Source organism: Lagopus leucura, unplaced genomic scaffold, assembly GCF_019238085.1.
Source record: "Lagopus leucura isolate 7727_CA_CO unplaced genomic scaffold, USGS_WTPT01 Super-Scaffold_100012, whole genome shotgun sequence".
Taxonomy (NCBI): Eukaryota; Metazoa; Chordata; class Aves; order Galliformes; family Phasianidae; genus Lagopus; species Lagopus leucura.
In genome coordinates, this window is record NW_024962267.1 from 2,873,820 (window position 1) to 2,897,228 (window position 23,409).

General features: G+C 36.6%; 1 protein-coding gene across 1 annotated transcript in view; it reads right to left on the reverse strand.

The window, feature by feature from the left end:
* Nucleotides 1–23,409, reverse strand: part of STK39 (serine/threonine kinase 39) — an 86,157-nt gene that overhangs the window by 22,533 nt on the left and 40,215 nt on the right. Inside the window, 3 exon segments of the mRNA XM_042875076.1 lie at nt 12,669–12,736; nt 14,075–14,107; nt 14,207–14,329. Of these exon segments, the coding sequence (XP_042731010.1) occupies nt 12,669–12,736; nt 14,075–14,107; nt 14,207–14,329 (224 nt within the window).

Below are 23,409 nucleotides of genomic sequence, written 5' to 3' on the forward strand. Positions count from 1 at the left end.
AGAATCATAGAATCATAGAATCATAGAATCATAGAATCATAGAATCACTAAGGTTGGAAAAGACCTAAAAGATCACCCAGTCCAACCGTTCACCTATTCCCAATAGCTCCTACTAAACCATGTCCCTCAACACAACATCCAGCCTTTTCTTGAACACCCCCAGGGTCGGTGACTCCACCACCTCCCTGGGCAGTCCATTCCAGTGCCTGACCACCCTTTCTGAAAAGTAATACTTCCTCATGTCCAGCCTGAATCTCCCCTGCCGTAGCTTGAAACCATTCAGCATCTATAAAGCTGTTATGAAATGAATAACTTCACATACTGACCACCATTCTCTCAACAGGGAGGTTCTTCATACATATAAAATAAGCAGCACAGCATGAAAACCAAAGGTTTTCTGCCTTCACGTTTGTTCCTGAGAGCGCTTTAAGCAGTTAAGCACTTGTGACACAGCCATAAGGGACTTACTACCCAACTCAAAGAATTCCTTTATAATTTCATATTGTGCTCGAAACCACCACCTCTTGCACATTTTCCATTTCAATTTTAGTTAATAATTTCTACCATCTACAAAACATTAGCCTCTTCACTAAACAGACATGCATCTTGTTTTTGGAAATGGCAATCTGACTGAGCATAGGGATGAACTTAATTGCTATAGCATGCTTTTTCCAATGAATTGTTAAATCCACTTGAAAAGCTAATAGCAACAGAATGCATTTTGCAGTCCATTATTCTTCTCCCCAGCAAGGAGGAGAACTGTAAGCAAGCTCAGATTTCAGCATACCAGGCCATGAAGTCTTGCTGTGGGAAAACTAAATCCAATACCCAGCTGTGTCTTAAGAGCTATTATCACTTGCTAAATACTTACAAAAATATTAGAGTCAAAAAGCAGCAACATGCAGGAAAACAAAAACCAGTGATTGGCAACATAGACAAAAGCAATATAGCAAAGCCTGAAAAATAAGTATGCCACATGCAGTGTTTAAAATGAAGAGTACTCATTTACTGAACATACTGAATGCTTCAAAGCTGAAGGAGTTTCAGGTTCCCAAAATTCTACTCTAAAAAGCTATGGGATTTAAGTGTGTTAATACAAGCTGTGGATAATGCAGCTAGACTGGTACAGATTTACTAGGCTCATTTACTTCTGTTGTAAAATCTGCTGCCATTATATGGAATGATGCACTTAGTCTATTTTTATTGAAGAAAGAATTAGTATGAATCTCAATTCTCCAGCCCCCACCTTCCAAAAGCCCTGGATGGCTTCCTGTCTAGAAACAAGCCACATATGACCCATCTCTGAGCTCCCTTTTGGCACATTGCTCCCCTCTGCTGAAATTTATCATATCTAATGAGCTTATTAAACTGCTGCTTTCCAAAAAAGGGAAAGTTTCACAGAAATTCAGACTACTTCTCCAAAATAAAATAAAAAAGCTGTTTTGGCTGAATGTGGGACTCGGCTCAGACTTGCATACCCTCTCCCTGCATACACTTTTGAAGAAACAAATCAAAGGAATAACAACTTTTTTCACACTTCTGCAGACAGAAATCAGGAAGTTTTGCTTATTAGCAGCTACACTGAATTGCTCCAGCCCACATATCTTTTTTCACAGCTGAGAATGACTTCTGTAGATTTAGCACTCTTCCAGACAACTACTTAGAAACTAGTTCATTAGGCTCTCAGATTGCCTTTCCCCAAATCTCCCATAAAACATTCACCACATAAAAAGGCACCAACTCATTATGAACTCTCACAAAAATTACCCATTTTCTAACAGACCAACATAGCAATGTTACATCAGCTGCTCCCGATACAGACTGTTTCCTAAAGAAAGATGAAAATGAGGAAGTGAGTTTTGTTTTTAAATTGCAAAATGTCCCAAATAGAAGTTATGAGTCAAATTTGTTTATTAAAGTGAAGGTGAAAATTCAAGAAAACTCAGGCCAACTTTGCCACCTCCACTTTTATACTCAACTATTTTAAATTTAGTTACTGCTTTCTGTTTAATTGTATACTATAATTCAGGAAGTGAAACAAAGGAGGTTTGTCAAGATAAATTGCTAAAAGCTTTTTTGCTTATGGTTCCATTATCTTCCAGACATTTATTGATTTCCATAAATTACTGATTCCATTATGTATTTATCTACCAAGCAGAAGATGCACTTGATTTATCCCCTAAAAGCTGTTCGCCCTCTTCTCCAGTTTTCAGACTCTTCTCTGGTTCTAGTCAGTCACCGAATTAGTCTTCTAGTTCCCTTGCTACTCTTTGGTGACAGCTGTTTGGGTTTACTGATTTATTTGCATGCAGTTTCCAAGTACTGTTTCATTTGTTCATCAGTTCTTTTTTTTCCCCACTTACATCCATTACAGCCTTATCATGCAGCAGCACACACCGGCTTTATTACTACTAAACAGAAAGTGGATTTGAAGAAAGGCACCTATATCTTCATGATTAATAATTTTATCTTCTTCATCATTTCTCAATGGTCCCTAGTTTCTCTAATGCATTTGTGAAAAACATCTATTTCTATCTAAAATTGCAAACTCAAACCTTTTAGCCATCCCTTGTAATACCTCTTATATGCTCCTTGCTTTGTGCCATTATAGACTCATATCCTTGATTATCAAGGATACAGACACCCCATCTCTTTTAAAGAGTAGTAAGTTCTAAATATTTTTGTGCATTTTAGCACACTGCATTTAATTCTTTTCCTATATGTTGTTTTTAACTATGCAGTCAGTTCCAACAGGACTAATCTGCTTTAAATAAGAGCAACACCCAAATCAGCATTGTTAAGACATTTTGCTGGACACTTTCCTTGCTACGTCATTTTAGAATTTAAAATTTTGCACCTTAAAAAAAGTGTATCTCCTGATGAAAAAAAACATGGTGAAGCTTTGGGTTACTTGATGTGCACATAAAGATTGCTAGAGCTGTTTTCTGATTTTCTAGGAAGTAAGGCTTCATCAAAGAACCAGAAAAAAAAGCCATGAGCCAACTTCATTACACAGTCCCATCCTGCCTGTTAGAAAAGCCTGTTTAAAAAGAAATTATTTGCGTAACGATGCTTATGTTCACCAAGACCAAGATTAGAGAATAAACAGCTGCCTAGATTGACATGGTTGTACTGGACAAGTCCTAAGAGAAGAGAGATTTCAGGCATCCACATTTCAAGACACAGACTTAGAAATGACTACTTGATAGTCTAACTCCTGCTATATTAAGCATTCCACACACTTGATAGATGTACACTGAAATATTGCCTAATGTGTGAGATTAAGAACTCACGTTTGTGTAACAATACCACTGTAAACTGGAGATGTTAAATGTTGGTATGTCTTCTGTCCTTCAAAATGAGATGTAAATCACGTGAGATTCAAGAAAACTGTGTACATTCTTCCTTCATGAAACAATTTTTAAAAACTTAATGTAATCCAAAAGAACAGTGTGTGCATGTGTGTGTAACAGCATACATGTTGTCTCTGCATCTCTTGCCGAAAAAAAAAAAAAAAAAAACACATTTATACAAAGTTTAGCCTTGCAGGTGCTTTTCTCCTCCAAAATTATTTGAGCTGCATTAAAACTAAGATGGAAGCAAACTAAGTTATGCTGGCAGTAAAAAAGCAATTCAGCTTAGGAAAAAAAGGGCAAGCAGTACAGCATTTGCACTGCCTCATTGCAGTTGCCACTGTAATTAAAACGGCAGAAGCATTTAAATGACCAGTTCATTTAGACTGAACGAAGAAAAAAAACAACAGAAATTCATGTAATAATGGAGCTGTCTAATCAGAGTGAGAGCTAGGCTGTACATTCTGGAGATGTACCCATTTGATCTCCATTACACGTCTCTGGGGCAAGATCTTTGCGTGTACAATGCAAGAATTGCAATTGCAGGAAAAGCCCAAAAGACAACAATTAACAGGCTTTTTTTTTAAAAGAAGAATTTTGTTTCCATGTTTTCCTTTATTATTCAAATGGAGGGGGGAAGGAGGGTGTATTGTTTGTCCCTGCCAATTGGTATTCAAATTTAAAAGGTCATCTTCCTTTTCACAACTATTTGTCATTCATTTCTCACTTTCACGTTCTTAATGTACCCGGAATCCAGCAGAACAATAACCAAAGAGCTAATAAAAGGAAGTCTGTTTGTTAAGCTAATTTTGCAAATTAGAACTTTAAATCTCCTATTGGATCACATAAATACAATAGAAGAGAGTATTTACTGTAAAGAAGCATTAGCCTCCTGAGGATTCACCGCATGATTACATAAATCCTTTTCTGTTTAACACCGCCATGCTCAGCTATCATTTACTAATCAATATCCACAACACACCACCGCACTCTCGGGCGCAGATTATGTCTATTCAGCATTGTGAAGAGAGATGGTTCTTTTCAGCTTATTTCTAATGACTTCAGTTAAGTTCTAGATTAAATGGAAGGACTTTTTTTTTTTTTTTTTTAAACTTTCAGTAGCAGCAGAACAAATGACTAAAGTCTGTCAATTTCCAGATTGCCAGCAACCAGAATGGGACTAAAATCTCCCTATTTCAGGTTGATATCTTACTAATACCTACCCTCTGAAGTCCATTTAAACTTTACCACATACTTCAGTGGCTTTCAAGAAACTTATGAGTTTACAACTTATTCCTGTCTGTATACTCTATCAGAAGAAGGAAATACGGTTAGCAGAAATTAATAAAAACATTGCCACTACCATTTAATGATGTTTACATGCTCTTACATAAAAGAAGAAATCTGAGAAATGAAGAATATATTTGTAAGCTATTCTATTTCAAGAGGCAGCAGTAATAGGGATGGAAAAACACAGCAAAACCATGATTTTGAGGCTGAAAAGCAGCCAGTGCCATAATCAAGCACTGTCATTTGATTATTATGCTTTTGGAATGAGACAACAGCTATTAAAAATTCTGCTCGCCACCAACCACCCAGGAAAGGTATGTGTTCATCACCACTGGAAGTCACCAAGTTACTTGTATGGGTTGCAACATGATCAGTTCAGAACATGGCCCACAGCTCCCAGACAGTCAACTACTCCAGCAGAAGAAAACTTTACTATGATTTCAGTCAGAGCTAACCAGTCTCAAGCTACGTAAGTCTTTAAGACTTCTGTGATAGAAAAAGACGAGAAAGCTCTAGTAGACATCAAAATAACACAGCAGCTCTGCAAGTGTTTGCAGTTTTAGAAGCTGCATATGAACATTGGTCCTTCCTCTGTCTGCGATACACAGCCCAAGATCTTCATTCCTCGACACAGAAATGTTAAAGCGATTTATTTATATACCTAAACATGCTTTTAAATTGGGTCTTTCCTCCTTCTGCATCTGCTGATGCCAGAACCTAAATCAAAGCTAAGTTGTAATCCCTTCAATTTCAATTCCTTATTATATTCTATGATTTATTCCAAGCTAAGTCAAACAGTAAACACTGGATTAGGTGTTTTTTTTTTTTAATTTGTTTTTGAATCTCATTTCACAGTTTCACATTTCTCTACTTAGGTCCTTGCACATTTACTTAGTGAAACAAGCATTACCAGTCAAAGGCTGGATGTGGCTCCGGACAGCCTGGTTAGCAGTTGGCAACCCTGCCCAAGGCAGGAAGGATGAAACTAGATGATCCTTGAGGTCATTTTCAACTCAGGCCACACTATGATTCTACGTTCCTATGACCTATTTGTGATGAAACAAAGCATTCACTTACATCATCTTTTTGGACCCTCACGCTTCCTATCTGCTCTCATATGAGCAGATGGAAGTGGCTAGAGGTCTCAGTTTTATTACTGCAGAGTGGGCAACATTTGTTAAGTTTTCCCCTAAAATTGCTCATTCATTAAAAAGAATTTTGTCACTTTTTTAAGCCATGGTAAGTTTTAATTTGTGAAAAGCATCAATGTTTTTTAACTGGTTGAAATGCACTGAAGAGCAATTTCCCAAAAACTTGAAAACAACAATTGTTGTATAGTGGCACTTTTTCCCTATATTACTTGAGGTTTTTAGTTCATGGCCAGATGCAGTGTATTCAAATGAGCAATATGAAAACTCATTCACTGAAACTTGAGAAGTTTCTTGGATGCGGAAAATCAAAAATAAACTTCGCATATACAGTAAAAAGACAAAATGAAATAAATAAAAAGTTCTATTGGTTTTTAAATTAGCCTCAGCAACATCACATACAATTAATTGCCCACAAAATTTACAACGACAACTATGCAGATTAAACACTTAATTTCCCTGCCATCTAAATATTTAGACATGCAAATCTTGATAACCTACATTTGATAAGAAAAACAAAAACATTCCTTGGTTCAATAATAAACAATTGTAAATACAAACTTTATTTAATAAAAACATTATCTATTAAGTGATTGTATATAAGCTAAGTTTTAGATGTGGTTGCTAACTGAAACATTTCTCGGTGTTCAATTTTCAGTAAAAATATAGCAAGGCATAAAAGCATTCTTAAATTGTGAATAAGAAATGCACCATTTACCATTTTTAATGAGCAAGCTCTGAAGGATATAGAGGTAAACATGGAAAACAAAATTAGAATCTATAGTTTAATCAAAGGTTCCTGCTTACTGATTTCAGTCATGATTTACTCAAGATTAAACGAGCTATTTAAATCAAGTCCTCCATACTGTGAAAATAAACTTCAGTAACCATATTCACACAGCAGCCTGAGGGAGGGCAAATGCTGTAGAGGTGATGACAAAACGTCATATAGGAGAGCACACAATAGTGTTATCAGAGGTACAGTTATTTCAGGAATTCTACAGTTTTGTTACTGGATTCATTTCCAGCTTGTAGAGTAACACTGTTGCTTTCCAGTCATAAATCCACCACGCAGCTGGGAGTTAGTCTGTGAATTTTGTCATTAAATACACCAGAGAACAGAAACCATTCTAAACAAAAATAATGAAGAATGCCTAACCTTTGGTGTAGAACACACATCAGTCCCCCTTCTTGCAAACTAGGGGAGCGTAAAAGTTTAAACACCAGAAAAGCCAGAAAGTGCACCATCAAATAACAAATAATTGAAAAATTTTGATTATGCAGAGTCAATTATCAAAGTCATTCCAGATCTTGCCAGAACAGATTCAAGGTTTTGCTTAATTAGATACTTTGTTCCTAAAAATTAAGCTTCAAACTTCAATACTAAGCACAGCTCTAGGAGGTATCTGCATGCAAGTGCCGTATTTTTGGCAGCAGCCAGGGTGGGTGCCTAAGAAACACTATAAAAGTGGGACATGGCAATGTTTCCTGCAACTGCTGTCCCAGCCACAAAGCATTTGTCATTTAGCAACTGCCTCACATTCATGTCATTTCCAAGCATTTCATAGGTCTCATGAATTTCTCTTCTACATCTTGGGGCAAGGAGTTCCAAAGTTTAACTACAGTGTGACTTTTTTTTTTGCCGCCTTTCAGCAGCCATTTTTCTCACATTCCTCCAGTTTCTGCATTGAGAAAGTGAATAACCAATCCCATCTCTCAAGGCTTTATGCCATTGTGTTCCACACATCATATATTTTTCTGTATAAATATAGATGACTCCCTTCAGTGTTTATGGAATTACTCCTCTTCAAGCCTTTGATTATCCTTGATGATTCTCTCTTTAACTTCTGAGATTAGGCCTGACGGGCAAGAATTGATAAAAAACACACATACTACAAAAGTTGCAGGAAAGCAAAGATTTGCACAGTGTAATAAATCAGCTTCGTTAATATTTTTGTTAAAAATACACTTATCTGTAAACAACACAAACTATCAGAATGGCTGCCTTAGCATTCTGCCTTAGCATTTTCTCTGCACACTATTTTAAGTAAGATATGAGATTTTAACTCAACTATCCCATTTGCCAGTGCTTCAAAGTAAAAAAATTTCTATTTGCCCCTTTTGTTCTTCCTCTGGCTTAATTCATCTGGTGCGCAGGAGCTGTATTAAATTAGGTCCTTGGACGTTCTAAATTACAGTCAGTAAATTATCTTCTTGTCAAAGGAGCTAATTTAACCATCTTAGATTGCTTCAGATAATTTGCAATTCTTACCTATTAACCATTAACAAGTCTCCTAATTTAACGTGAAATGTCTCTGTTATTAATCTAAATAGTCAAATCCTCAGATAGTGACCTTCCCAAACCAGGTGGTTAGACTGGAAATTTCAAGGGTGGTGATATCTCCTTTCTACCATGTCTCCCCAGTCACAGAAGAGAATTGTCTTCAGCCTCTTTACAGAGCTCCTGCCAGGATCCTCTGATGAGAGGCATGACATGGAACACACGCAGCCTCACAAGAGAGAACCTGGACTGCAGATTTTGTTCCTCCCCAACACCGAATGCCTGTTCCTCTGTGAAGGATAAAGAAGCACCAACATATAACATAACTATAGCTTAGACAGATCACGTCATAGTTATACACATGGCAACAGATCAGACAAAAACTGAGAGCCTGTTTCTTCCATTCATTACAAAATTCAAGCACAGTCCCTTAAATTAGTGAGGATGGAGGCCTTTCGCAAGCTTTGCTCTGTACTACCTAAAACACTGCTGCTAATTTAATTTCTGGGGCAAAGTACTTCAAGACACAATACTGGAAAAGATAGAAAATAAATTGGAAAAAAATGCTATCTCCAACTGAAAATGCAAGTGAAGCTGGTATCACTTGGTCACAATGTGCCTGAAATTCAACTATGTCACAAGAACTCTGACAAGGGAAAATATTTCTCTAAGTTAGCCTCACTGAAACAAATACCTTCCCAATTGTAAAGGTATTAAATATAAGTTACGGGTAGAAAAAAAATCAGATATTCAAGTTGGAAATTACCCAGACAACAGAATTAAATGCCACCACTCCTACAAACAGCACTATGGGATTCTTTAAAAATTATCTCAGGATTCAGATTGTGCTTCTTACCTACAACACAACATTTACACTAAAGAGATGCTGGTGGTACTAATTTGGCATTCCCTACTCAATTACTATTTCAGTCCAACTCTGCTGCTTTGGAAATAATGTCAAAACTTGATCATCCAGCAAAAGAATTACTGAAGTGCACTGATTCTTCTGCCAGATTTCCTCCTTTGGGAGAGTCGTTTTCAATTTCTGTATATGTTATTAACCTTCATTAGAACATCATTTTGCATTTTTTTCCATACTATTATCATCATCATCTAACATTTGATTTTTTTTAGGCCTCATGTCTCCTCATCTTTCCAAAGAGAAAAAAAAAAGGAGCAGTTCCTTCTCCCACAAGGCCCTAAATGGTCACACTGTATTCCATCACAAACTCTCTCCAACTGAGATAGCACCCATGCCAAAGGAGTCAGCAACACTAAAGTGTCATCAGTTTACTTCCCCACCATTCCTTTCTTGCCCAAGAACCCTGGGAAAAATGCCCTGTCCCTCACATCCTAGCCCAGCCAGCCCTCATCACACAGGAGGAGTTCACTCATATTCAAGATGCTCACTTTTTGCTGATGTCACCTGACCTTGTCTTTAGGGAAACAAAAGCAAAGCAATGTTGAGATGAAATCTTCTTGAACCTTCTCTCACCATTTAGTCCCCTTCCTCCTCACATCTCCTCCACCATCAGTCAAGTCATTTGTCTTGTATTTTTCTGGTATTTACATTTTTACCCATATCAGTACTTATTTTTTTAAGCCGTAGTTCAAAGCATACTAAACCAGTGTTCTGAACTCATCAAGCTGCAGCTGTTCATATAACTTTATTGCCTCAAGCAAATTATTTTAAAAGAAAAAGCTTCCAACATTTTGGACGATGCACTAAGTTTTGAGTCTTCAGATCTAATGTTCACAATGTTTATCTGAATATCAAGCCATACTTAAAAAGCTATATAATGGTAGTTGATGAAGCATCACAGGAAATTGTTTCTATCCACATACTGTAGCTAACTTGTTTCATAACATGTTAAAATGAACCGTAAGTTGTGAAACAAATCCCATAAAAGTCCTCTGATGTGCTCAAGTCTCTATCAGCTATATGACTTAATGATCAATTCACCAAAATACATCAACAAAACAGTTTAAAGTCTGCACTGGAAATGGATAAATGCAGAAATCCCTGTGAATATATTAGCTATTTACTGCATCACAATTCTGAGAGAACGCTGCATGACAAAAAGCCAGCCAGCAATCCGAATTTTATCAACTACCAAATGCCAAAACTAGCAGTATTTTACTTTCAGATGCTCAAAAAAGGGTTGCTCAGTAACTATAACAAAGAACACCATGTAGGGGCCCGCAGTACTTTCTCCATATACAACTACCATAAACATAAGCTCATTCACCCTGCAATAGCTGTAGGATCAGGATAGCTGGAATGCAGAAAGAGGCTAATCCAGGACTGACTGACCATGACTGAGGGCCTTCCAGATTATATCTTACATTACAGAGAGTTTATTTTCCAGAGTTTTTTTGTTTATTCTTTAATGAAATAACGCCTCCTGTTACCCTTACAATCACAAAAAACAAACAACAGTTCAATTAGTGGAAAAGTTTACAGTTATAGTTTAAGCAGTAACAATGCTAAACCCTGCTGTAATCTGAAAACGCTGTTTGTGTAACTTGTCACTTACATTAACTGGAGTGATACCAGTTTGTCAATATGTCACTGGGATGCCAGCCTCAACCCCCCCCCCCTTTGTCCTTTAATTAGCAAAGTGGTAAGATTCAAATACTGGGACTCCTTAAGGCTGGGGAAGAAGAATCCTAATCTACGCCCACCGTTCTGTTACCACAATCACTGTTTTCCTAGAACTTTTTCCATAGATGATTTCCTAAGTTAGCCCACCGCTGACATACCTACCCCCAATCTCAGTTCTCTACTTAGGTGCAACACTTACTGCCAGGCCCACTATTAATGTGCCTACTTTAAGGCCAAATAAGGCAGAACTTTTAAATGGATGTACTGCCACCCTCCCCCCACACATTGTATGCCAACTCTGATCCTTTTCATATGTTCACGTTTTCATCAGAAGGAAATTCAGATAAAATCTCAAAGATGTAGGATTTCACCCACCTCCTACCACTGAGGCAGGACACGGCCAGAGCTCTCATGGGGCCAGGAACGTGCATTGCAAAGCATATCCTCCAGAATATAGGTCAGCTTATATTAGCAAAAATTCACTCTGCAAAATTACGCATCAGATTTTCTTTTTTCTCCAAGAAACAGCCAAGAGTGCTCCCAGACCCCAGAAGGCATCTCCTGTTCACGATTATTTTGTTTAAGGGAAACTCTTCAGTTCCTAGCACATAAAGTGTTTGGAAAGCCCAGTTTCTGTAGCTTAAGAGCTACAGAAAGAAAAAAAAAAAAAAAAAGCATAATCCGTGGCGTTGGACTGTGCTAAAATTTTTGGCTTTTAGATATGCCAGCACTGCAGGTAACAGGATAGAAGCTCATCACTCTACAGGTTTCAGCATAGTTTAAAAATACCCAAGCATCTCACAATTACTTCCACATGTGGTAGTGTAAATTGGTCTGTTTTGTAAATAGTTTCATCTACCTGTATTCAGCAGAAAGATGAAAAAGAATATTGATAGCATAAACTGGGCTGTTATGTAAATGGGACAAGTAAACCGATTCCAAGTAATCTTGAAGTCTTTTCTCTCCCTACAATAAAATTTATTACTACTCCCTACAGTAAACAACCTTTGGCAGCCAATTTTTTTGCAGCTGTCACTAGAAAAGTAGTTTAAAAAAAAAAAAAAGGGAGATAATAGATTTTGGAACTTGGCAGTCATTCTTTACAGATATTTCTTGTGATTATCAACAGTACTTAAGGTTACTGTTTTAAAGCCACTTGCTGTGCAATAATCTGCTATTTTCTGCTAACATACTGGCCAGAGTTCTGTAAATATTTCTCTACTTGTCTTTTTATCCTTTTGTAAGCATAAAAATAACATTTACTTTCACTCCTAGAAGCGTTTAGGATGTCTGTGAGAGACTGTTGTTTCTTGTCAACACAAGGAGGACAAAAATGAATTTTAAAGTGGCAAATAAGTTTTTTTTAACCAAATTAGCCATTGAAGGAACATAGCTATAAATGTAGAAAGAGCCATCAAGTTTTTCAAGACTAATATACTTCTTACACAAGAATTAAACTGCATAATTAAGCATCACCAGCTCCTAGCTTTAAATGGATTTTGACAAAAGGTGCCTTATTTTGACAATGTATAAATTCAAGACAGACAACATTTTTGTATCCATTTTCTAAAATATCCATCATTTCTCTAGAGTGGCTGATCAAACTTGCCAGTGAAAAACTGCAAGTAGGCAACTTGTAATACAGCTATGGTTTATTTCTGTCAGAGACTGACTGCTGAAGTGTGAAAGAAACTCATTAAAAATCTCTCACTGTGATCCTGCATTGCAAAAGGAAAAAAAGAAAGAAAATACTTAATGAAGGGTACATTTAGCCTGAAGCCACGTTCATATTCTGCTTTTCATTTTACTTTATTTCAGTAAGCAATTAAAAGACAGCAATTAGTCACAGAAATACTATTCATATTGGCCATACCAGGAGATTAAAGAGGTTAACACTTATTTTATGTTAATATTATGAAAGTAACAAAGGAAATCAAGAATAATAAAGTCACCTTACAAGAAATGTTAAAATAAATAGAAGCATCTCTTACCTTAATCTCAAGACAAGATTCACTGCACATGGTACTTCACTATATTCATCACTAATAGCAGGCTGAGACTATTAAAGAAAAAAAACCAAAAGCATTATTATGAGTGCCAAAGAAAAAAAATCCTGAAATACTTGCTATACTAACAGTCCAACGTGAGAATATTTCACACATCCCCTAACTCTCAAAAACCTTTTAAACATTTTCAGTAACAGTCTAAAATATAGTTGATAGCAGTAAACTCCTGGATTTAAGTTACAGAGATATAAATGACAAGGCCTATATTAAAGAACTGATCAGAAGAGCTTTTAATCCACCTTGTATCAAAACTCCAGTAGCCTTTTAAATAACACGCACGCAGAGTAACAAGCTACTATACCCATTATTTCTGTATAACTATTTTGGATCATAATCAAGTCTTACATCTACCCATCTGCTAAGAACTAGCAGTGTAACAAAGCAGGTTTCACAGCTTGGGGAATGTCTTCCACTGAAAAATCATACGCATCTTTCACGCTATCACTCCTACCTCACACTGTGTTACTCTGTCCAGTACAGATTGATTTGAAATCGCAGAGGAAATTCTAGTGTGGAATCCCCAAGCTTTATGAAAAAACAGAAGCATGAGGAACAGAGCATGGGCCCCAAGACATCTCAGCCCTGACTGGCAACTTGTACAGGTACTGAAGCACATAAGGCACATCATAGGAGGTAACAGAACCAAATCTAGCAGGAAACCATTACTCTTTGTGCAGATTTCTGTGACACCAATGAAAATCAGAGCCTCTAAAAAATAAAAAAATAAAAATGCAGGTGAACTGGCAAGCATCACCCACCCATGGAACAGGCATTTTTAGATAGAAAAACCCTTCTGCTGAAAGCCAATCAACTTAAGCCATTATTTACAGCATTGATGCTTCCTATGCTCTCAGAATGGAATTTTATTACTCTGAATTAATCCATTATGCCATTGTACTGATCTATTTTACTTCATATGGCATTAAGAGTTTTAATTACAAGCTAGACACTGTGATACGTGTCCTGACAATGAAATATTATTTGGAGATCTTTCAGCTACTCCAGAAGAGCTATTATCACTCTGAAAAAAGGCAGCAATTAGTGTGATCCAGTTGAGAAGATTCATTAAAAACAGACAAATTACTTATCTTAACCAGTACTTTGGGCAGGAAAATAACATCACTTTGAATTTCCTATCTTTTTTTATTCAATGTGTACTCAAATTAATTTCTACAGGCCCAGCTGCATGGAGCTCTGTCTTCATCAGTACTTGCCATACAAGGCTGCAGAATCAAACTAACACTCTCCCTTCAATTCACATTTTTAATGAGAGAAATTGAAAGAGAAATCCCTTCACTCAAAAGAAAAAAACCTGGAATATACATTTTTACCTCTGTGTTCTCCTCTTCTTTAACTCTTCGTGACTAGAAAACAAATGAGGTGAAGAATTAAAGATTCAGAAATACTAACAATTAAGACAGAACATCTTGCAAACTACCTGTCTTGACACAAATAAAAGTTACCTTCTCCTGAGAAACAGCAGCTTTGCCTTCTTCACTCTTTTCATCCATTTCATCATCACTCCATTCCCAGTCTCCATCTTCTGTTTTGTGGAGGTGACCACTGGAACCAGGCACTCGTCTAACCTACCAAAATATTAAGCGTTCTCCATTAAATAGACATTTTAAGTTTTCAATTGTGTCCTGGTTAATCAGTAGCTCTTCATTATTTTTATTCTATATTCTTTTTTAAATTTACTGGAGGACTCCCTGGCACACTGGAATCATTTCTAACACCAAGGGTCAGTCATTGCATGGGTTAATTCTTCCCACTAGTTCAACAGAATTCACATAGGAAAATGGAGGTGGAGGTAGGATACATTTTACAGCTGCTTCAGAACAAGCTCAAGTAGATGACAACTGCTTAGTACAAACTAAATCATTTCAAGGCAGTAATTCAAGGAAGCAGAGGCTACACAAACAAGGTTGTTCTTGGAATACAGGTCTTGACAACTTTATTTGTTCTGCTAAAAAGCTTTGAAATGTGTAAAAGGCACTGAGGGTAGTTTATAAGTAAAATTCTCCCTTTAAATACAAGGTAGGCGTATGCAGAGTGAAAAGGTAGGCAGACATGTACCACACTAAACTAACTCGGAAAACATCTGTAGATTAATCAGTAGATCAGAAGCCTCATAAGCAACAAAGATTGAGATTCAAATTCAGTTGCCATTTTGTTTTTTCTGAGCCTGACAACATGCTTGTTTTCCCAGGATCCTGATCAGACTGAGCAAAATAGAAAAACATCCAGCAATTCTCACCACACATTGTCATGAATTAATGAGACTCGTAAGATCGCTGAAAGCACAACACAATAATCAGAAGTGCCAATGGTGCTTCTCTAATTATTGTACATCACTGAATCAAGATACTAAATACAGTTCATACTGCTCCACTTCAAACACTCATACAGGTAAGCTTCCTTACACTATTAATTTGAAAGGTTTAAAGCATATTCTTTTCAAGTAGAAAAAAAATGATTTACTCAGTACATTGGCATGAGAAAGAGGAATACTAAGTGTTCACAGCCAGCAGAAGGAAGAACTAACATGGCAGAAATAAAAAAGCAGCTGTAGGCCACGAAGAATTATTGGAAAAGACACCTAATAAACTAACTTTAAAATGAAGTTGCAATATGAACTAAATGGTATTAACTCAAAACTCTACATATCCTGTATGTTATTGGGCATACTGACAAAAATTGCCTGGTTCAAATTGATTCAAATTTGGTTTCACAGATTCCTGTCCATTCTGATGTCATGCTCAGCATACTTCAGCACAAGGATTTAACTTGCTCTGATGAGGTGTCCAACACTGATAGTTGGTAGCGCAGCTCTCTCTCAAAATGGTAAAGAATATGTTTTTTAAAAAAGAAAAGTCTGATTTCTGACTAAAATATTACTGCATTTTTTCCCCAACTTAACAAAAATAGAAATAAACTAAAAATAGAAAATAAACTGATACTAACCTTATTCTAAATGCCTCCAGTTGCTACAGGCCACAATGTGTGAAAACACACAGCATGTGAAAGATTGCAGCTTCTTCTAAATTCTATTAGATAGAACTCTGGCAAAATACAGGCAGCATGAAAACAGTATAGGGCACTAGAATTTTGACCCTCTAGAAAAATGTGACATGGGTATTAATGTAATCCTTCTCAATCTTCTTTTGATAGAACAGAGAAAAATAGATGGCTGTTTCTCTACTGGATTTGGAGCAATGCAAAGTGGAAATATTTGGATTTACAATACAAAAGCAGGAGTCTGAATGCAAGGGTCCTCTTTCAAAATCTTGTACATACACAAGCAGATATATTCGTGTCTCCACCTACACTCTTTAACCCTCTTCCTTCACTTCATATATAAGCCTCAACTAGAGAACAGGGTGAAGCTTCCAGTGTCTCACCGCCTTTCCATAGTCACCTTCCTCTGTCCTTACAATACTGCCCCTTCACTTTTCTCCCCTATAGAATCCATGAAAAGTACCCTACTCAGTTTCTCTGTATTTTGCACTCCTCTGTAACCAAGATGAAAAAAAACATAGGATATTAGGGGAATACTCAGTCACTTAAGGACAAATTCTGTACTGCCATCCCTGTTTCTCAAACCAGGCTTCTAATGCACTGCTCCTACCTCCAGCTGCACAGTAAATGGGCTCTTACTGTCTGCGTCATCAGGAATTATCACAGATGCAAGGGAAGGCAGCAGGCAATTCACATGGTTCTTGCAATTACTGATTGTCCTACCAGGAGCAGTCCTGACGTAGGCTTCTGTTTAACAGTACGCACATAACAGCACAACATCCCAACAACTACATGCAAACTTACAGAAAGATATAAGCCACAAGCAAAAACAAGCTTTTTCAGATAGAATAGAGTAATTTAGAGACGTTCACAGACTACCTGCACTAACCAGAATCTCTTGTGCATTCATTTTCAGTTGTTCTGGAAACTTGTTCTAAGTAGAATAATGTTAATGTAGCTTAATGATGCTGGCAGAGTCACAGGAAAAAGCTTACTGATGAAGATGGATTGCATTTCAAGCTTTTAAATAGATTGCCTTTTAATAAGCAATAAACAAATGGCTCAAAGAAAAGAAAGTTACTTCAAAATAAAATACTATGTTAGAAGAAATGATTTTCTTGGAAGGTGTCTGAAGGCAGAAAAACATTAGACTTGTCTTTCATCCATCAGACTCTTTCCCACGAGGACACACATTCAAAGAAAATCATACTTTCTGCTATAGCAAAATATTCGATCTATTCAGATCTCAAATCAATTCCCTCTTTCCTCCATCATAAACCTATATCACTAATATCACATATCTAATGGAATGATATTAAGTTTATGTTGTAATACATACTTATCAGCTCTTTAATACCAGTATCTTTCCAGATTTTCAGTGAATTTTTCAGAGCACATTTTTTAAAATGCATATAAGTAATAACATCGAAGTATTTTAGGAGAATGCTATCATTTTACCATCCTCAACTTGCATTTTAAAAACAGCAAAGAAATAAAACACACTGCAAAAAGTAAAGGAATAAAATTTACAGTATGCAAAGCTTTTTAGGCTTTGAATATGGAGCAGCCAGAGAAACACCTTACAGGATGAAAAATAAGGCAGTAACGCAGTTGAGATAATCTAGTAGTTTATCACACTGTGTCAATGGATAGTCCTGGGACATCCACCAGGGCTGCACAATCCTACATCTCCTGGCACCTATGTGGCTGCACACTGAGAAGATTCTAGTTATCACTCCTAGAGAAACACTGACTTTTTCTTTTCTGAAAAAATTCTCTGCAAGATTCACAAATTGAAATAGCCCTACTTGATGTCAAACATTAACAGCTGTTTAAGCAGAGAGGCAGTGAAAAGAAACTGGGATTGCCTCAGGATTCTCAAAATTGTCTACTTTCACCCCTTACAATGAAGCACATTGTGACATACCAGAACACTTCATGCTTTCATTTACGCTCTCAGAGCAAAAGACCCAATCAAAGAATTAGTAGGGAGTACTGCTAGCTTCCAACCAAATCAGCTCCTGAATTTAGCTGGCACAGGCATTATAGCTGGCACAACATGAGAAACTGAAATACCATTTTCAGTAGTTGTCCCTATTTGAATGAACTTCAGACAACAGTTCAATATCATCTGTGCTAAGAAAGCATTATAAATTCCCAAAAGTAATAAGGACATACCTATCTATGCAGGCTGCTCTAAAATTAGTACTTCCTATTTATTCCCATGGTACATACAACAGAATAAGCACAGCTGAATTCCCCTGCATGGAAAAAAATTGCACCCATTGACGTTCCCTGATGCTTGCTGAACACTTGTGGAGGCCAAACAGTATAAGTATCTGCAGAAGTTTCCATGGAAATAAATAGGTGGCATTTCTTTCAGAGCAACCTATGTATTTTTTCTAGATGACAATCACACAAAGTTTTGTTATTGTAATATTATTAAGATTGGAAAAGCCCTCCAAGTCCATCTAATCCAACCACTCACCTAGCACCAATATTGCCTACTAGTCCCTAAGTACTACATCTACTCTCTTCTGAAACATCTCCAGGGATAACAACTCCACCACTTCCCTGGCAGCAATACCAGTTTCAATACCTCACCACTCTTTTTGAGAGAAAATTCTTCCAAACATCCAACCTGAACCTCCCTGGCACAACTTGAGGCCACTTCCTCTTGTACTGTCATGAGTCATCCAGGAGAAGACCATTTACATTCAGTCTACAAAAACAGGTGTGTAATAGACAGAAACATTTTGATGAAGAATAGTTAGACATATGCACTAACTGTAGCCTGTAAAACATTCATATTGCACAGTGCAACAGCAGGGATCTGTGCCACAGGTGTGCATCTGTATCAAAAACATTATAGCATGGCCCATCAGGGGAGAGGAGGGAAAGGTCATCTATTTTCTCCTATCAAACCGCAATCCTCTGTGGTAAAGCTTAGATTCTTTCCCTAGGGAGTGAACAGCATAAGCTTCTTTGAAATTCTGCAGCTTGTAAAAGTTCATTTAAAAACACTGTGGTGGGCCAAAACAGGAGTGATTACAAGAGTTTGTGGGGACCTGATGGGCAACAGAACACCTGACTGTTATCTGAAGTATATAAAATATATAGCTATAGAAAGCTGTGTTCACCCATGTACAACATATTCATCTGTTCTTTCACAATAATCTTTCTGGGTCACTGCAAGAATATATGGAAAAAATGGTTATAGCAGCTGCAGATCTAAGGAGATCACACATACTGGCAGCAATAACACCATCAAGATATTTTCAAATATCAAGGATACCCTACCCAAAATCACAGACAGTGGAACATGATGAATGCCTCACAGGTCATCTAAAAATTCTACTTAAAGAATCTCTTGTATTTCTGACAGAATTTGACTACCAGCTTCTTCTCTACAGAAGTATTTTTTCTGAAATGCATGTTGGAGGTAATCTTAAGCATTACATATTCTTCTCAAAATAAACTGCTACAGGTAAACCAGTGTGAGTGAACAATGTCAAGTGTATGTGAGATGAAGCATTTATCCTATCTTCTGGTATATCCTGGGAGGTAAAAAATAGCCTGAAGATGGGACAAAAGAAATTCAGTATCCAAGACGAGTATAATTTGAAAACATAACTTCAGTACTGCCTCAAAGTATACCACACAATAATCAACAAATAAATCCATATTGTGTGCCCTATTTATCAACATTTTCAATGAGATTCAATGATACTTCACCCTTTAGAGATCAGATCAAGATCATCTGATTTTATCTTATAAAAATCAAGAGTGGCATTTCATTCACATGAACTATATATACAATATATTCTTCATCTGTACTGTGTTAAACTCCTGTTCTTTGGGGTGAGGGGAGAGAAGGTGGGAATGGAAGTATTAGAAACATATCCGCAGTTTCTATCACAATTACAAATCCATGATTCAATCTGCTGGAGAGAAGACACCTTTGTAGACCTATGCAAGTCTGCAATGGTCAAGGGACTATAGTTCAACTTTCCAGTCATCCATGTCATTGGTGAAATTCACAGAGAAGTTCAGCAGCATGAGAATGGATGCTTGTCTTCAACTGTCATCAGCCATTGGACTATGGGTAGTTTGAATTTCTCCATATTCTCTCATCCTCTTCCAGACTGTTTTATTCTTTTTCCCTGCCCCCCTCCCCCTCCCCCCCCTTCTACATCCACCACTTCAAAAATTAACTTTGTTTCTAGGCTAGTATCACTTAAAACAGACCTCCTTATGCTACCAAGGTACAACACAAGAAAATAAAAAAAAAAAAAATGTTGTCTTCTAAGCACTGATGTAGTCGCTGAAAGTAGATATTAGAGAAGCTGGGGAAAGAGGAACCTATTATTCATCTCTAATTCTTTTCCTTCTGCAGTCTCTTCACAAGTTAATTGTTGCAATGGGACAAGGAAAGGAACAAATATTTTCTGAGTGTTAAGATCTCTACTTCCTTATTCACAGCTCCTCAAATCAGCAAAGAACTTGGCCCACTTACACATTTAGTATTTTATTCCAGAATCTAATTTTTTGAAAACAAAAATGACACGCCATGAGATACCAATGCATACATGCATAAAAAGCTACTGCATTACAAACATGGCACAGTGCATCATCTACATCACATATAAAATTAGTGTGTTTAGTAAGAGTAATTTCATGCATCTCATCTTATTTCCCATTCAGTAGAAAGATTACTGAACTAATCATACTGATTTTTCCAGTATTTCAATTATTTAAGCTATTCCTACTGAAGTCTCTATGATAACTGAATGTTTGGGGTGGGATTCTAGTCAGATTTATATCTTTTACTCAAAAAAGAGAAGAGGTAACCTGAACATATAGTAAGCAAGATGCATTAGTGTACATAAAATTCATAGCCCTAACACACATTAAACATTTCAGTTTCACAGAAGGAAGTTTATCATGCTCAATATACAGGTAACTTAGATCATAAAAGCAATTTGTTCCTAAATTCTTTTAGGGAGGCAAACGTGCAGACGTGACTCACTTCACACCTAAAGAAGTCTCTGTGGAACCGTAATCACGATCATTAACTTCTAGCTATGTAATAGTCAGTACTGTACTAACCTTTCCACTTGCATTTCTACAGAATGAAATTTTACTTATTTAATAATTTTAACTAAATTCTAGAAATTTTACTGGAAATATTCTTCTGGAAATATTACATCCCATGAAGTCAGATAGCTTAGCTTTTTCTAGGGACAAAATTTTGTCTTATTCCACGCTGATGCCATTCAGCTACATCTGCTAGTATGTATGCAAGACACACACAATCCCATGCACCCTAGAGAGCAAGCAGGACAACTTGGTTATTTATACATGTTTTTCATTTACTGCATCCTATTCTAGTAAGAGCCAAGATTTTACTGTGAGACAAAGAAAAGAAAGTCCTTGCAGAATTCTCCCTCTTCCAGAGGCAGACATTCACCTCAAGACACACTGACCAGCAGTAGATTTCCTGCATGCTCTGCTCTCTATTCCACGATGGTTACCACTTCTGTGGCAGAAAATTAGTTAATAGGTATAGCATACACATGACAGCCATGGCCGCAGGAAATGCAAAACAAGTACCAGTTCAAAAAACAAGACGGTGCTCCTTAGGGCTGCTGAACTAAATGCTCTACCTATTCCAAGAAAGCTGATTCATTTTCTCTTGAATTTTAGTGAAATTTTGAAGAAAATCAAGGTGAAAGAAGTTAGCAGTGGTCTGGCAGCATACCTCAAACTAAGGTTAAAATACCCCCCAGTCAACAATTGTTGGGCACACTGGAGAGGAAATGATTCTACATAAAGGCACAAGTGCTTACAGGATTGTTCCTTGTGATAGTACCTTTCCACTTGTATCGAAAGGCTCTAAGATGTTCATTCAGAAAATTATTATTACAAAGATCATGCTGTTAAATTTTATACTTTAGAACACTTCCCTATTTATGACACCAATTACACTCAAATATTTATCGTCATTACTTCAAATAACTTCCGCAATAGCAGGGAAAAGCTACATTTCAAAATAGCGTCTCAAGTAGCTTTTCTAGCATACAGAAGTATAGAGGTTTTTGGATTCAAGAATAGTGAAACATGCCACAGAAAAAAAAAAAAAAAACACACAACAACACTAAATCTCTATATTTAAGGAAAAAAATAAGCTCAAGTTTCCAAAACAATTGACATAAGCTAGGAACACATGCTTACCATCACCTGACCTGGCACATGAAACTTCCCAAGTGTGGGAGTAACCAGCACTTTGCCTCTTCATCCTTTGGTAACATCAATTACACCCCAATTCTTTCAGTAAAAGAGGTGACAGGAAAAGAGGGAATTAATGCTGATCATAAAGGTGCACAGACTGAAGACAAGATGGGAACCTGTCAACATGAATAAACACAAGCACCCCAAAAGGAATTCCAAAAGAAGCTGACAAAGTGCATTTATAAGCAACTTTTTGCACTTCTGGTATGTTCAAAAAGATTCCCTGATACAGAATCATTTATTTAACAGAAATATAACAGAATATATAAATATAACAGAAATAAAGATTCTTGGCAGAATTGTGCTTACGTGCCTCAATCAAATTTCAGAGAGAAGACTGGCTAGGGAAACTTCAAGCATTTGCAATTTTGAAACTTTATAAAGCGATGGTCAGAATCAACACTTTTTCAGTGGTTCCTGGAGCACAAACACTGAAGATCATCACTATCTCTCAGCCACAGAAAGTACATCTTAAACATTCCCTATTTCTTTAAAAGATATAGATACATGCAAAGGATTCCAAATCCAACTGTTCAGTGATCCTCAAGAAACTACATAAAGAACTACAGTTTATTCCACACAACTTGAATAACATTAATCTGACATACACAATGTATGTATTACAGGTCCAATAGTAACTGGATCCATCAGTTGCTATTTAACATAATAAAAGAAAACATTAAATAGCAGCACACAAGTTTATTACTTGAAGCAAAGAGGAACCCCATCAAACGATGCCAGCCTTAATCTTTCCATAAAATTGTAGTAATGGTTCTTTGCAGGAGAAAGGACATCACTGTTAAACAGATTAGTAGTTTTTATAGAAAATATAAGCTTTAAAAAGTGCTGGTATTATTTGGTAACAGACGGGATAGGTAGCTTTTTTGGTTTTGCCCTTTCCACTGCTTCCACTTAAAAAAAAAAATATATATATATATATATATATATATATATATATATATCTATCTCACAAATCTCAAAAGCTTCACTTCTCTTACAACTTCAGCATAAAGAATTTACCATGCCAATTGCTCCTGTTATTTTACTAGAAAAAAAAAAAAATATATATATACACACACACACACACACACTAGAAGTAGCCCATTATAAACCACAGTTTTGGTTTCAGCACATTTTATTATATGTATTTATTTCTCTCAAAAACAGACCAGTTCCCTTTGTGAACATCTTAAGCCTGTAGAGCAATCAGGTTTTACAAATTATGCCTTCAGCTCTCTTGCAAGCCTTTCCTGAATGTTTCCTAAAATACAAAAACAAACTTTAATCTCTATACCTATGCATATTTTTGCATTCCAATGCAATGAAGGAAACCAGCTTATCATCACATTTATCCAAT